This window comes from Salmo trutta, chromosome 10 (assembly GCF_901001165.1).
Source record: "Salmo trutta chromosome 10, fSalTru1.1, whole genome shotgun sequence".
NCBI classification, from domain to species: Eukaryota; Metazoa; Chordata; class Actinopteri; order Salmoniformes; family Salmonidae; genus Salmo; species Salmo trutta.
In genome coordinates this window covers 22,818,230-22,833,898 of record NC_042966.1, presented here as the reverse complement: position 1 = coordinate 22,833,898, position 15,669 = coordinate 22,818,230, and the positions used below count along the sequence as shown (strand labels likewise).

Sequence of the window (15,669 nt, the reverse complement as noted above, 5' to 3'; positions counted from 1 at the left end):
TATATCTTAGCCACAAGATTCCACATTACCATTATGCTTTTTTACACTGAGTTACACCAGGATCTGAACTCCATCATTGTTAGATTAAGACACAGCGGAGCCGGCTCGAGATATTGGCACTGTATTCCAAATTTTACCTTTATTCAAACTGATACATTGAGAAGATCGAAACACTGCTAGTTTTCCCAGAAAACTGTCCCTTTCGTCCTCATGCTAGCTAGCTAGCAGTAGCCCGCCACAGGAGTCGCTAGTGCGCGATGAGACAAGGATATCACTGCCGGACAAACCCTCCTTAACCCGGACGACGCTAGGCCAATTGTGCACCGCCCCATGGGCCTCCCGGTTGCGGCCGGCTGTGACAGAGCCTGGGCTCGAACCCAGAATCTCTGGTGGCACAGCTAGCGCTGCAATGCAGTGCCTTAGACCACTGCGCCACCCGGGAGGCCCCTAACTAGCAGTATTTCAATCTTCTCAATGTATAAGTTTGGATAAAGATAACATTTCTGTGCCAGCTCCGCTGTGTCTTATATAACCATTACGGTACTACGACCCCAGTGCAGCTCAGTGTAAAGTGTAACGGTAGGATAGTTTCTATCTGCAAGCCATCAAACTGTTAAACACTTGAACTGGACTGACCACTTGCACTTACTCTCCGCACCTTAGCACACATGCACTCACTCACTCCCACACATACACACACACCACAATTGATGCTATTGGACAATAAACTGTGCCTTCTCATATTATAAACTGAACCAAGATAAACGCAACATGTAAAGTGCTGGTCCCATGTTTCATGAGCTGAAATAAAGGATTGCAGAAATGTTCCATATACACAAAAAGCTTATTTCTCACAAGTTTTGCACACCAATTTCATTTGTTTACATCCCTTTTAGTGAGCATTTTATCCTTTGTGAAGATAATCCCTTCACCTGACAGGTGTGGCATATCAAGAAGCTGATTAAACAGCATGATCATTACACAGGTGCACCTTGTGCTTGGGACAATGAAAGGCCACTCTAAAATGTGCAGTTTTGTCACACAACACAATGCCACAGATGTCTCAAGTTTTGCGGAGGAGTATTTCTCTCTGTAGTAAAGCCGTTTTGTGAGAAACCCTTTTTCTGATTGGCTGGGACTGGCTCCCAAGTGGATGGGCCTATGCCCTCTCAGGCAGGCCCAGGCCAAATAAAACTATTTCAATTGACTGATTTCCTTATATGAACTGTAACTCAAAAAATATTTTAAATTGTTACATGTTGCTTTTATATTGTTGTTCAGTACTTATGCTAAAATGTTTATTCTATTCTACTGAGCCGTTTACTTTATGTTCATATTCTTATCTTTTATTATTTCTTATTGTTGTTGCATTGTCCAGAAGGAACCTGCAAGTAAGCATTTCCTTCAACGGCGTATACTATGTGTATCCTGTACATACGAATAATAAAACTTGAAACTATCTGTCTCAATCCCAGTCAGCCTAGTCATCCATACCATGTCTTTGCTGCTGAACAGCTCACTCTGCAGCAGCTGTGTGGCGCTGGGTCGTAGAGTGGGGTCTCTGCTGGTCAGCAGTGTGATGTACTTGGCCAGGACAGGCCAGCGCTGGGAGAAGGAGTCTGGGACCTTCCCCTCACGGAGGTCCCCTAGCGTCTGAACACGCTCCATCTCTGTCCCAAAGGGCTGGAACAGCTCTTGGGCCACCACTCCTATACTGTACATGTCTGACTGCATAGGAGAAGAAAAGGCATAGTGATACAAATATTTTGATTTACTGTGTATCAATTACTTTACAAATAAAAATGTTATATTATCATCATTATAATTCAATAAAAGTTTGTTTTATGTAGAAAAGTCACACTGATTGTGCCCAGTCATTTTTGTGTGTCTCTCGAGCGGCTAGATGTTTTTTTACCATCGGCCATCAGATTTGCCACCAATGCTCCTTATAGGACAGATCACTGCACTCTATACTTCTCTGTAAACTGGTCATCTCTGAATACCTGTCGCATGACCCACTGGTTGATGCTTATTTATACTCCCCCCTATCTGAGATATCTACGGCAGCCCTCATCCTCCTCATACAACACCCGTTCTGCCAGTCACATTCTGTTAAAGGTCACTGCAGCTAGCGACTGGAACGAGCTGCAAAAAAACACTCAAACTTGACCGTTTCATCTCTTCATTCAAAGACTCAATCATGGACACTGACAGTTGTGGCTACTTCGCGTGATTCATTGTTGTCTCTACCTTCTTGCCCTTTGTGCTGTTATCTTTAGGGCTCCCGAGTGGCGCAGTGCAAGAGGCGTCACTACAGTCCCTGGTTCGAATCCAGGCTGTATTCCATCTGGCCATGATTGGGAGTCCCATAGTGCGGCGCACAAATGGCCCAGCGTCGTCGGGTTTGGCCAGGGTAGGCCATCATTGTAAATAAGAATTTGTTCTTAACTGACTTGCCTCTGTCCAGTGTCTGTATTCTTTTGCCAATCTTAATCTTTTCTTTTTATTGGCCAGTCTGAGATAGGGCTTTTTCTTTGCAACTCTGCCTAAAAGGCCAGCATCCCGGAGTCGCCTCTTCACTGTTGACGTTGAGACTGGTGTTTTGCGGATACTATTTTATGAAGCTGCCAGTTGAGGACTTGTGAGGTGTCTGTTTCTCAAACTAGAAACTCTAATGTACTTGTGCTCTTGCTCAGTTGTGCACCGGGGGCCTCACGCTCCTCTTTCTATTCTGGTTAGAGCCAGTTTGCGTTGTTCTGTGAAGGGAGTAGTTCACAGTGTTGTATGAGATCTTCAGTTTCTTGGCAATTCCTCGCACGGAATAGCCTTCATTTCTCAGAACAAGAATAGACTGACGAGTTTCAGAAGAAAGGTCTTTGTTTCTGGCTATTTTGAGCCTGTAATCGAACCAGCAAATGCTAATGCTCCAGATACTCAACTAGTCTAAAGGCCAGTTTTATTGCTTCTTTAATCAGAACAACAGTTTTCAGCTGCGCTAGCATAATTGCAAAAGGGTTTTCTAATGATCAATTAGCCTTTTAAAATTATAAACTTGGATTAGCTAACACAACGTGCCATTGGAACACAGGAGTGATGGTTGCTGATAATGGGCCTCTGTATGCCTATGTAGATATTCCATTAAAAATCAGCCGTTTCCAGCTACAATAGTACTTTACAACATTAACAATGTCTACACTGTATTTCTGATCAATTTGATGTTATTTTAATGGACAAAAAATGTGCTTTTCTTTCAAAAACAAGGACATTTCTAAGTGACCCCAAACTTTTGAATGGTAATGTATATATTTCTGACATTATGGAGATGACTCACCCTTGAATCATAGTGGGAACCCTCCAGTTGTTCAGGTGCTGCGTAAACAAATGTCCCCACTCCAGTGGTGTGAGAGGAACCTGCAGAAAGATTACAAGCATATCAAGAACACACACAGGACCAGAGCCAGCCAGGGGAAATGTGTGCGTCAAGTTCAGTGCTATGCCATAAAAGGGATTTAGTTACACAAACCCATAGCACCATCTTCTGGTGATTTCAAGAACTACACATAGACAAGTGTACAATGGATCTACTTTGATTTGATACATTGTATACATCTCTGAGATGTTAAATGGTTACATATATATTGTAACAACCATTGAGCTTGTGGTGATAGAGACAGATTAGAAAAATAGATGAAATCAGTTTTTCACCAGTGTTCTGTGAAGTGGAGGGTGGTTTTTCCTTGTCATCCATCATTATATCCCTGCAAGCCAGTCCAAAGTCTCCAATCCGCACATGGCAGTCATGTCCATGCAGGAAAATATTCCTGGGCTGTAAAACGACATCATACAAAATGTAAAATATTCACATAATATCCCATTTTTATGTTGAGTGTGAGGTCATAATGCTACAGGGGATTCTAAAACATGGATTCTTCTATACAATGCGTAATTCTATTTTGTCATTACCTCTAGGCCACGTTACTGCTTTAGTATATTATTTCACGTTTATTTTTTATTTAAAATGGGTAATATTAGTAACAAACCATGCCTTAGTCCCTATTGCATGCATTATAAACTACAGCTTAATAACAAAATCAGATTCAGCGATGGAGTCCCCGGTGAATTTGATCATTTGCAGTTTAAAATTCACGAAGCAATAGTCAAAGGAGATGTGTCTAGTATTATCAAGCTTTTAAGATCTCACCCTGTCAATGAGCCTGTTCAGATTTGGAAATACTGTACTGTTTTTTCTACACTTCAAAGACAGGTAAGTGTTGAAAAACATGTAATTTTCGCTAGCCTAAAAAAGTTCTAAATCGTTCACAGGGAATAACTATCAGCTGCAGTAAGAATATATGACGCGTCTATGCGTTGTTTTGTTTTTTTTGCAAATAAAGTCCTTATTATTATTATCATGAAATAGCTCAGGTAGGTTATGCCTAATCGTAATATTACATACAGGTTGTTATTTTCGTCAGTGGAATCAGCCATAGGAGACGCACCAACATCATATCGACGGCTGTCACCAGCGATGCAGAATGATGACGTTTCCAAGCGTGCTTATTATTGCTTTCTTGAGAAAAAACATCAGAGCACAGAGTACTGCGCTGTAATTTACTGTTTGCTCAGAGGCTACTGTTGAGGCTGAAAACCAGCATTTCACGATAACTGACATTTACAAAGAGCCTTAAGACGTGTACGTTTTCAATAATGTAGAGCAAAGCGAACGTACACTTTAGTAGGACCTTGATCTTCTAGCTATGGGGTATGGATACGAACGTCAACTTTTCAGATGCTGAATTATATGATGCGATCTTGATAGAAGACCTGGCGCGTATTAACGATTTTACCCAAAAACGGGGGTCCAACTTTTACATCGATTTAAGAACAATGGGACTTCTTCATGAAATCCTTTCAAAGGTAACCCACAATAAAAACTTCAGACATGGTATGGTACAAAAGATTTCCTGCATTCTGGAGTTATTAACCAAAAACTCCCAGACCTCCAAAACCATTGAGCATGCGTAATAACCACGTTATTCAGTTTACTCACAGATTACCCATTATACTGACTAGATACTCAAGTGGGGCCATTCTAGCCAATGAGAGGGCAGATACGCGTGTGAACAACAGGCACAACACGACATAAAGTGTTTTCTAGATGTTGCCAGGATGTCAAGCGGCCTACTTATATCTATCTCTACACTCGTAACAAGTTACGCATTACGACATTTATATTCGATCAAATAAGCCACACATAGCAAATAAACCAGTCCAAAAACTCCTCGCTATGTGAGCGAAGAAAAAGTACAAAAATCCGCCACCTGCTGGAAAATACAGATTTTGGGCGCAGCTGTCCCTCGTTCAAATATCCATTGCAAAATCCATTTTGCACACAACATACATAAAATACAATACATAACAAGTTAGGGAACAGCAAACTTCATGCATTTCCAACACATTTTACTATGAGGCAGAGAGAAACAGTTTACGTTTTATGCTATTCTACAAATGTTGGCATGAAGCCGAGAGATACTTTTGCAGTTTTAAAGCACATTTTCTGCAATTCTACACATTTTGCCATTGGACAGAGAGAAAAATGTGCTGTTTTATAGCTTATCTCATGCTATTTTTCACATTTTGCCATGACAATGAGAGAAAATTGTGCTGTTTTAAAGCAATTCTCCTGTAATTGTAAACATTTTGCCACGAGGCAGAGAGAAAACTGTGCAGTTTTAAAGCTAATTTCCTGCAATTCTACACATTTTGCCATTGCTTATGACGTGTTAATATGCTATCTGGGGGCCCTGACCTCCAGGGGTCCCCCAGCCCATTTGGTAACAAACATTTAGCATTCCTAACATGTTTTTCTAAGTCTTTAAACAAGTTCTCTCTCGCTCATTGCCTACAGGGCTTGGCAATTCTTCCCCTCCACCTGGCTGCATCTTACAGGAGAGTGAAGAGCCTTGAGAGCCTTCTCTCTGCCGGGGCAGACCCGGAGATCAGGTATCCCTATATGAACAGGTTCCACTGGTTTAAGTCATACACTGAAAAGGGATGACCATATTAGAGCTTTATAACGATAATGCTGCTCTGTATAACTAAGCAACATTAGACTATTGAGTTACACCCCTAAACTCCAGCATGACCATTCCAAATGTCTTAAACATGAAAAAAGCTCTATGAGTAATGCCAGTATTTGGAAGTGGCACCACAAGTCTCCGTAATCTCCTTTTATGTGGGAAAAAAAATCACCACCAGCAAAACAAAACCATTCTGACAAGACCATTTCCCCCATGTCCTCCTTGCGACCTCCAGGGACCAGCGAGGGCGCAACGCCCTGCACCTGGTGATCACCCACTGGCCCGCCATCCTGGCCTCCTGGCCCAAGCCACGCACCAAGTTTGAGACGGCCATGATGTCCATGCAGCACCGGGCCGAGGCCTGCCTCAGGGTGCTCTGCAACCACGGAGTCAACATCAACGCAGAGGTAATTGATTGGTTAATTGAAAATTTAATCTAAAATTGTTCCATCCCTATGTTGAAAATAATTATGCATATACTAACCCAATTATCAAGGGTAAACACAAAGCATGATGAAGTTGCCTGTAGAGATGCTGATCTTATTGTCCGTTTTGCATTTCCACCCAAGGGTTCAAGCTGATCCAAGGTCTGTGCCTAAAGGGCTGTGTTTACACAAGCAGCCCAATTCTGATATTTTTTTCCACTAACTGGTCTTTTGACCAATCACATTAGATCTTTTCACATCAGATCTTATTCAGATTTGTCAAAAAGACCAGTTAGTGAAAAAAAAGATCAGAATTGGGCTGCCTGTCTAAACGCAGCCGATTAGAATTAAACCAGAAGTCATAAACAGGTTTTTTTCTGCATAGAAAAGTTTTGGGTTGTCCATAAAGAAAAAAGAAAAAATGTTTGGGGATGGAAAAACTGAAAAACATTTTTCAGTGTAAACTTAAAATGACTAAAACCAGATGAAGTATGTAGAAAAAATAATGGACCTGCATATTTTTAATAAGATAATCTTTGAGAACTAACAATCACCCACATTTTACATTTTAGTCATTTAGCAGACGCTCTTATCCAGAGCGACAGTAGTGAATGTATACATTTCATACATTTTTTCCCCCCCGTACTGGTCCCCTGTGGGAATCGAACCCACAACCCTGGCGTTGCAAACACCATGCTCTACCAACTGAGCCACACGGGACCACAAATAAATGCTAGACAGTCGGGGAGAATCTAAAATGTAAAAAATTATACATTAAGGAGTATTTTGTCATGGCATAGGGCCCCCATAGATTTTCCTATAATGTTTGAATAACTCAGATAGCATAAGGGCAATTCCACTGTAACAGAATTACGCTTTGACTCTGTTTTCACTTTAAAATGTATGCCAAACAAAAACCATTGAGTTCAAAGTTTAACAAACCATACAACTCTATGCACTTAGTTTACAAAAACTAAATTAGCGGAATAACTGTGCAGAATTACTTTAAAATCCCTTTCAAGTTTTCATGCAACAGCATTTTCCCAAAATTCTTAAATATCTGCTCTGAATTAAGATTCAGATGTCTGTGGAAACAGGGTGTCAACTATGACAGTTTGAAAAAAATCTATTTTGGTTATTTAACTACACTAAGTGAAGTGGATTTATACCCGGAAATGGAATTACGGTAACATAATTACAGAAAGAGAGGGGGCTCATGGGTAGGTGTCAGTAAGAGCTGGGAGAGGTGACATTAACTGGACAGTGAGAGTGAGAGTGAGAGAGAGAGTGAGAGAGAGAGAGGTCCATACTCAGACTGTTTTAACATTCTTGGTTATACCACCAGAAAGACCAAGAAAACAGTTATCAGCTGAACATAACAGTATGCCAGTGGAAGAGCAGGTGACCCACCTGTGGTTTGTGACTGTTATGAATTCCCATTGTAGCCAATTCAGTTGCAGTAAATCTGTTACAGATTTTTTGGGTAATTCGGTTACCAACTTGGTAACGGAATTACAAGTTTTAATCACTTAATAATTCATAAAACAAAATTGATATCAGTAAAATCACTATAACTAATTGGTAGGTCTACCATTACTTGTTACTTTTGCTTACATTATCCTCGCTCCTCATGAGGGAGAGAAATTAGAAAATATCCTAAAGATATGTGGGTTTTTGGTAACGGAATGGCAAGGCAATATTTCTTAAACTTACAGAAGGTAAACAATTTCTCCAAAACGAAATATAAAAGTGTTGATATTAGTTGGCAGGGGTCTTCTTTACAACAACATTATAGTATTTTGATGTATTTTTGATAACTTTGAAGGCTTTTTCTGGTAGATGTTTTCTAAGACCCATTTTCCATCTGTTTATCCAGAAATCAAAGCTTTTACTTATGCCTAATTTTTAAGATGGAAAATGGTTGAAGAATGTTTTTCCATTTCCCAAAACTATATAGACTCAGCTATCATTTGACACCCAATGCTCCTATGAACTTCACATGTTGATGCTCATGGGTCCTTTTAGATGGAAGTGCCCATAAGCCATGGGCAAATGTGTAGAATTGCAGGAAAATAGCTTTAAAACAGAAAAATTGTGTCATTGCGGTCAACCGGAGGGCCGTCTGGCGACCTCATCATTGGACATGGCCACGCCCACCACCTAAGCCACATTTTGATCCAACTTTTGGAGCACCTTAAATTACTTTTTTTTTTAAATGGCAAACTCAGATGGATCTTTCATTACAAAAACGACTGATATTGCCAAATAAACTCAGCAAAAAAAGAAACGTCCCTTTTTCAGGACCCTGTCTTTCAAAGATAATTCATAAAAATCCAAATAACTTCACAGATCTTCATTGTAAAGGGTTTAAACACTGTTTCCCATGCTTGTTCAATGAACCATAAACAATTAATGAACATGCACCTGTGGAAAGGTCGTTAAGACTAACAGCTTACAGACGGTAGCAATTAAGGTCACAGTTATGAAAACTTAGGACAAAAAAAGAGGCCTTTCTAGTGACTGAAAAACAGCAAAAGAAAGATGCCCAGGGTCCCTGCTCATCTGCATGAACGTGCCTTAGACATGCTGCAAGGAGGCATGAGGACTGCAGATGTGGCCAGGGCAATAAATTGCAATGTCTGTACTGTGAGATGCCTAAAACAGAGCTACAGGGAGACAGGACGGACAGCTGATCGTCCTCGTAGTGGCAGACCACGTGTAACAAACACCTGCACAGGATCGGTACATCCGAACCTCCTGTACCTGTCCTGCAGGTGTGATGGCAACAACCACTGCCCGAGTTACACCAGGAACGCACAATCCCTCCATCAGTGCTCAGACTGTCCGCAATAGGCTGAGAGAGGCTGGACTGAGGGCTTGTAGGCCTGTTGTAAGGCAGGTCCTCACAAGACATCACAGGCAACAACGTCACCTATGGGCACAAACCCACCATCGCTGGACCAGACAGGATTGGGAAAAAGTGCTCTTCACTGACTAGTCGCGGTTTTGTCTCACCAGGTGATGGTCGGATTCGCGTTTATTGTCGAAGGAATGAGCGTTACACCGAGGCCTGTACTCTGGAGCGGGATCGATTTGGAGGTGGAAGGTCCGTCATGGTCTGGGGCGATGTGTCACAGCATCATCGGACTGAGCTTGTTGTCATTGCAGGCAATCTCAACGCTGTGCGAATCAGGGAAAACATCCTCCTCCCTCATGTGGTACCCTTCCTGCAGGCTGATCCTGACATGACCCTCCAGCATGACAATGCCACCAGCCATACTGCTCGTTCTGTGTGTGATTTCCTGCAAGACAGGAATGTCAGTGTTCTGCCATGGCCAGCAAAGAGCCCGGCTCTCAATCCCATTGAGCACATCTGGGACCTGTTGGATCGGAGGGTGAGGGCTAGGGCCATTCCCCCCAGAAATGTCGGGGAACTTGCAGGTGCCTTGGTGGAAGAGTGGGGTAACATCTCACAGCAAGAACTGGCAAATCTGGTGCAGTCTATGAAGAGGAGATGCACTGCAGTACTTAATGCAGCTGGTGGCCACACCAGATACTGACTGTTACTTTTGATTTTGACCCCCCCCTTTGTTCAGGGACACATTATTCAATTTCTGTTAGTCACATGTCTGTGGAACTTGTTCAGTTTGTCTCAGTTGTTGAATCTTGTTATGTTCATACAAATATTTACACATGACAGTGAGAGGACGTTTCTTTTTTTGCCAAGTTTACTTTAATGATTTTTTTATTGGCAAGATTAGCAAACTTCGGCATGACATGCCAGCAACAAACGCTGACACTACACATCCAAGTATATCTGACCAAATTATGAAAGACAAGAATTGTAATTTTGAATTCTGTAAAGTGAGCATGGAAGAGGTGAAAAAATTGATTGTTGTCTATCAACAATGACAAGCCACCGGGGTCTAACAACGTGGATGGAAAATTACTGAAGATAATAGCGGACTATATTACCATCCTATTTGTCAGATCTTCAATTTAAGCCTACTAGAAAGTGTGTGCCCCCAGGCTTGGAGGGAAGCAAAAGTCATTCCTCTACATAAAAATAGTAAAGCCCCCTTTACTGGCTCAAATAGCCGACCGATCAGCCTGCTACCAACCTTTAGTGAACTTTTGGGAAAAATTTTGTTTGACCAGATACAATGCTATTTTACTGTAAACAAATTGACAACAGACTTTCAGCACGCTTATAGCGAAGGACATTCAACAAGCTCAGCACTTACACAAATGACTTATGATTGGCTGAGAGAAATTGATAATAAAAATATTGTGGGGGCTGTTTTGTTAGACTTCAGTGCGGCTTTTGACAATATCGTTCATAGTCTGCTGTTGGAAAAACGTATGTGTTATGGCTTTACACCCTCTGCTGTACTGTGGATAGAGAGTTACCTGTCTAACAGAACACAGAGGGTGTTCTTTAATGGAAGCCTCTCCAACATAATCCAGATAGAATCAGGAATTTCCCCAGGACAGCTGTCTAGGCCCCTTACTCTTTTCAATCTTTACTAATGACATGCCACTGGCTTTGAGTAAAGCCAGTGTGTCTATGTATACGGATGACTCAGCACTATCCACGTCAGCAACTACAGCAAGTGAAATAACAGCACGACTTAGTAAAAGGGTTGCAGTTAGTTTCAGAACGGGTGGCAAGAAATACGTTTTCCTAAATATTTCAAAAACTAAAAGCATTGTATTTGGGACAAATCATTCACTAAACCCTAAACCTCAACTACATCTTGTAATAAATAATGTGGAAATTGAGCAAGTTGAGGTGACTAAACTACTTGGATTAACCCTGGATTATAAACTGTCATGATCAAAACATTGATACAACTGTAGCTAAAATGGGAAGAAGTCTGGCCATAATAAAGCGCTGTTCTACCTTCTTAACAGCACCATGAACAAGGCAGGTCCTAAAGGCTCTTGTTTTGTCACACCTTGACTACTGTTCGGTCGTGTGGTCAGGTGCCACAAAGAGGTACTTAGGAAAATTGCAATTGGCTCAGAACAAGGCAGCACGGCTGGCCCTTGGATGTACACAGAGAGAAAACATTAATAATATGCATGTCAATCTCTCCTGGCTCAAAGTAGATTAGAGATTGACTTCATCACTACTGGTATTTGTGAGAGGTATTGACATGTTGAATGCACTGAGGTGTCTGTTTAAACTATTAGCACACAGCTCAGACACCCATGCATAACCCACACGACATGCCACCAGAGGTCTCTTCACAGTCCCAAAGTCCAGAACAGACAATGGGAGGCGCACAGTACTACATAGAGCCATGACTACATGGAACTGTATACCACATCAGGTAACTGATGCAAGCAGTCAAATCAGATAAAACAACAACATAAAAATACACCTTATGGAAGAGTGGAGAATGGGAAGCAACACAAACATAGGCACAGACACATACATACACACACACATGACAACATACGCACTATACACACACACACACGGATTTTGGGTTGTAGATATGTGGTAGTGGAGTATGGGCCTGAGGGCACACACTTAGTGTTGTGAATTCTGTAATGAATATTGTAATGTTTTTTTAAATTGTATAACTGCCTTAATTTTTCCAGACCCCAGGAAGAGCTAGTGGGGATCCATAGTAAATATAAATTCAAAATTCTAGGTGGACAGTGACGGCCGCCACACCGCGCTTCACCTGGCCGTTCGCTACGGAGCCCTGCCCGCTATCAGCATCCTGGCGAGCCACGGTGCCAAAATCAACACCATCGACCACTTTGGGATGATGCCACTGCATATGGCTGCCGGGATCCTCAATACAGAGATGACAGCCAGCCTGATCAAACTTGGAGCCGACGTCAACAAGGTTTTTAGTTTCTTTGTTGTTATTTGTGTTTTACGTAACCCATTTTCAACTCCTGCTGTCAAGCTTTGAGGAATGTTTCCGGTGAAAGCATACTGATGTTTAGAAGTGCACATTTTAAATAAAGTTTGCTTTGAAGGTGATGAATAAGTCAGGTAACAGCCCCCTCCACCTGGCTGCCCTGGCGGCGGCCAACAAGCCAGTGAAGGCCCTGGGAGTGGACCTTGGCTGTATCATTGAGCTGCTGGATCAGGGGGCTGACCCGAACACAGTGAACCATGCCGGGCGCACGGCCCTGCACGAGGCCTGTAGCGGGGGCCACGAGGCCGTGGTGGCGCTCCTCCTGAAGTATGGCGCGGACATCAACCAGCTGACCACCGCAGGGGAAAACTGCCTCTTCCTGTACCTGGATCGGAAGCTCAACCTGAGGCATACCTCTCTGCTGTGGAAGCTCCTCACCATGACCTACCCCCTGACCATCAGCAACAGAGATGGCCACCTGCCCAGCTCTTTAATGCTCCCAGAGTACTTTGACCAGCGGGACCAGCTACTGAACCTGTGCCAGCAGCCTAGGAGCCTCATGGACATATGTAAGATCCACATCTACCAACGCTATTGGAAGAGTCATGGTAGAGAATGCCTGAAGCAGGTTCTACCAGACAGGGTGCATGACTTTGTGTTTAACCATTGGGAAAACGCATGTGATGTCACATTTGTTAAGGAGGGTGATGACATCCCACCTCGGTTCCCCCGCTTTCCCAATATGGAGGACTTCACCATGCCTCAAGGAGTCTAACTCCTCCTGTCCAAGGAGATGAAGGCTGCAGCATGTTACTTTTACATTTTAACACACATTACCTCAACATATTCCATGAACCTCCAGAGAAATGGAGAGGTTCACACGTGATCAACCTCAGAGAGCGGCAAAACCTCCTTTGTTATTATTTGATGGTGCACTTCTTTTTCTTATGAAATTAAATAATATACACTTGCAAAGAACATACCTTCAGGTCTCTATGCATGATTCCTCTAGAGTGAATGTATTCTACACCTTGAAGTATTTTATGTAGAATGCTGAGGGTTTGTTTCGTGTCCACAGTCTCATAAGGATCTGAAAAACAAAAGAAAAAACATACTCATTAACAAATTCTGCATAATGTAAACCTAATCAAAACAGTGATAAATGTTGCATGAAAAACCAAAGCAACAAAAGAGGTGCATCTCATTACAGGGCTTTTCTTTATTTTTACTATTTTCTACATTGTAGAATAATAGTGAAGACATCAAAACTATGAAATAGCACATATAGATTAATGTAGTAACCAAAAAAGTGTTCAACAAATAAAAATATATTTTATATTTGAGATTCTTCAAAGTAGCCACCCTTTGCCTCGATGGCATCTTTGCACACTCTTGGCATTCTCTCAACCAGCTTCATGAGGTAGTCACCTGGAATGCATTTCAATTAACAGGTGTGCCTTGTTAAAAGTTAATTTGTGGAACTAATTTCCTTCTTAATGCGTTTGAGCCAATCACTTGTGTTGTGACAAGGTGATTGTGGAGGCCAGGTCATCTGATGCAGGGGTGGTATACAGAAGGTAGCCCTATTTGGTAAAAGACCAAGTCCATATTATGGCAAGAACAGCTCAAATAAGCAAAGAGAAACGACAGTCCATCATAACTTTAAGACATGAAGGTCAGTCAATCTGGGAAATGTCAAGTACTTTGAAAGTTTCTTCAAATGCAGTCGCTAAAAGCACTATGATGAAACTGGCTCTCATGAGGACCGCCACAGGAAAGGAAGACCCAGAGTTACCTCTGCTGCAGAGGATAAGTTCATTAGAGTTACCAGAAATTGCAGCCCAAATAAATGCTTCACAGATTTCAAGTAACAGACACATCTCAACATCAACTGTTCAGAGGAGACTGCATGAATCAGGCCTTCATGGTTGAATTGATGCAAAGAAACCACTACTAAAGGACACCAATAAGAAGACACTTGCTTGGGCCAAGAAACACGCGAAATGGACATTAGACCAGTGGAAATCTGTCCTTTGGTCTGATGATTCTAAATGTGCGATTTTTGGTTCTAACCGCCATGTCTTTGTGAGACGCATGGTAGGTGAACGGATGATCTCCGCATGTGTGGTTCCCACCGTGAAACATGGTGGTGGTGTGTGGGTGCTTTGTATTTCAGGTGTGGTGGTGCTTTGATGGTGACACTGTCAGTGATTTATTTAGAATTCAAGGTACATTTAGCCTGCATGACTACCACAGCATTCTGCAATGATACGCCATCCCATCTGGTTTGCGCTTAGTCGGACTATCATTTGTTTTTCAACAGGACAATAACCCAACACACCTCCAGGCTGTGTAAGAGCTATTTTACCAAGGAGAGTAATGGAGTGCTGCATCAGATGACCTGGCCTCCACAATCACCCGACTTCAACCCAATTGAGATGGTTTGGGATGAGTTGGACCGCAGAGTGAAGGAAAAGCAGCCAACAAGTGTTCAGCATATGTGGGAACTCCGTCAAAACTTTTGGAAAAGCATTCCAGTCGAAGCTGGTTGGGAGAATGCCAATAGTGTGCAAAGCTGTCATCAAGGCAAAGGGTGGCTACTTTGAAGAATCTCAAATATATTTTGATTTGTTTAACACTTTTTTGGTTACTACATGATTCCATGTGTTATTTCATAGTTTTGATGTCTTCACTATTATTCTACAATGTAGAAAATAGTAAAAATAAAGAAAAACCCTTGAATGAGTAGGTGTGTCCAAACTTTTGACTGGTACTGTTCATGTATGCTCACTTTGTGAGGTGTGTTCGGTGGTTCGCTCTAAAATCCAGTCTTTGAGCGAGCGTTCACACAGCTGCATCTGGATATACAGCATGAGATGGAACTGCACCTGAGGAAGCCATAGAAGTGTCCAGTAAAATCAGAGTTTAACCAAAAATCTGTAAAATAATCATCTATATCAGGCAACTTTGATGGGGGTGGGGGCCACAAAAAAATCATAACTCATCATGAGGGGCTGCAGTTGCTCGCGGTTCTGCGTACCCACATCCATACCCCCCCACATTGTGAGCAAACGTCTTAGTGGTCCCCCTCGACAGCGGAGATTTAAAAAAATAATAATAATAATTTCAGAGTTAATTTGGTGCAGTTCTACACATTTTGCCATAGGGCGGAGAGAAGATTTAGCAATTTTATAGCAAATTTCATGCAATTCTACACGTTGACATAGGGTGGAGAAAGGGGTTTGCAGTTTGTAATATGATATTGGAGTGAGACTGACTAAC

At 42.0% G+C, this 15,669-nt stretch overlaps 2 protein-coding genes across 3 annotated transcripts in view; one reads left to right on the top strand and one right to left on the bottom strand.

Moving 5' to 3' along the window:
• LOC115201390 (eukaryotic translation initiation factor 2-alpha kinase 1) overlaps positions 1–15,669 on the bottom strand; it is a 31,004-nt gene that overhangs the window by 549 nt on the left and 14,786 nt on the right. For both annotated transcript variants that reach the window (XM_029764970.1, XM_029764971.1), the window contains exons 10-14: positions 15,179–15,275; positions 13,371–13,477; positions 3,706–3,826; positions 3,332–3,411; positions 1,495–1,728 (exon numbers count right to left, since the gene is read on the bottom strand). In XM_029764970.1, coding sequence (XP_029620830.1) covers positions 1,495–1,728; positions 3,332–3,411; positions 3,706–3,826; positions 13,371–13,477; positions 15,179–15,275 — 639 coding nt within the window. The remainder of the gene's footprint in view (positions 1–1,494; positions 1,729–3,331; positions 3,412–3,705; positions 3,827–13,370; positions 13,478–15,178; positions 15,276–15,669) is intronic.
• LOC115201391 (ankyrin repeat domain-containing protein 61-like) lies at positions 4,432–13,367 on the top strand. Its single transcript, XM_029764972.1, has 5 exons — positions 4,432–4,917; positions 5,909–6,003; positions 6,316–6,487; positions 12,169–12,369; positions 12,506–13,367. The coding sequence occupies exons 1-5, from the start codon at positions 4,765–4,767 to the stop codon at positions 13,160–13,162; spliced, it is 1,278 nt and encodes a 425-aa protein (XP_029620832.1). The 5' UTR covers positions 4,432–4,764; the 3' UTR covers positions 13,163–13,367.

Bases quoted from the DNA above. Each gene is read 5' to 3' on its own strand.
- LOC115201391 (XM_029764972.1), top strand. From the start codon at position 4,765: ATGGATACGAACGTCAACTTTTCAGATGCTGAATTATATGATGCGATC. The intron at 4,918-5,908 runs GTAACCCACAAT...CATTGCCTACAG, and splicing joins TTCATGAAATCCTTTCAAAG to GGCTTGGCAATTCTTCCCCT. The intron at 6,488-12,168 runs GTAATTGATTGG...TCAAAATTCTAG, and splicing joins GAGTCAACATCAACGCAGAG to GTGGACAGTGACGGCCGCCA.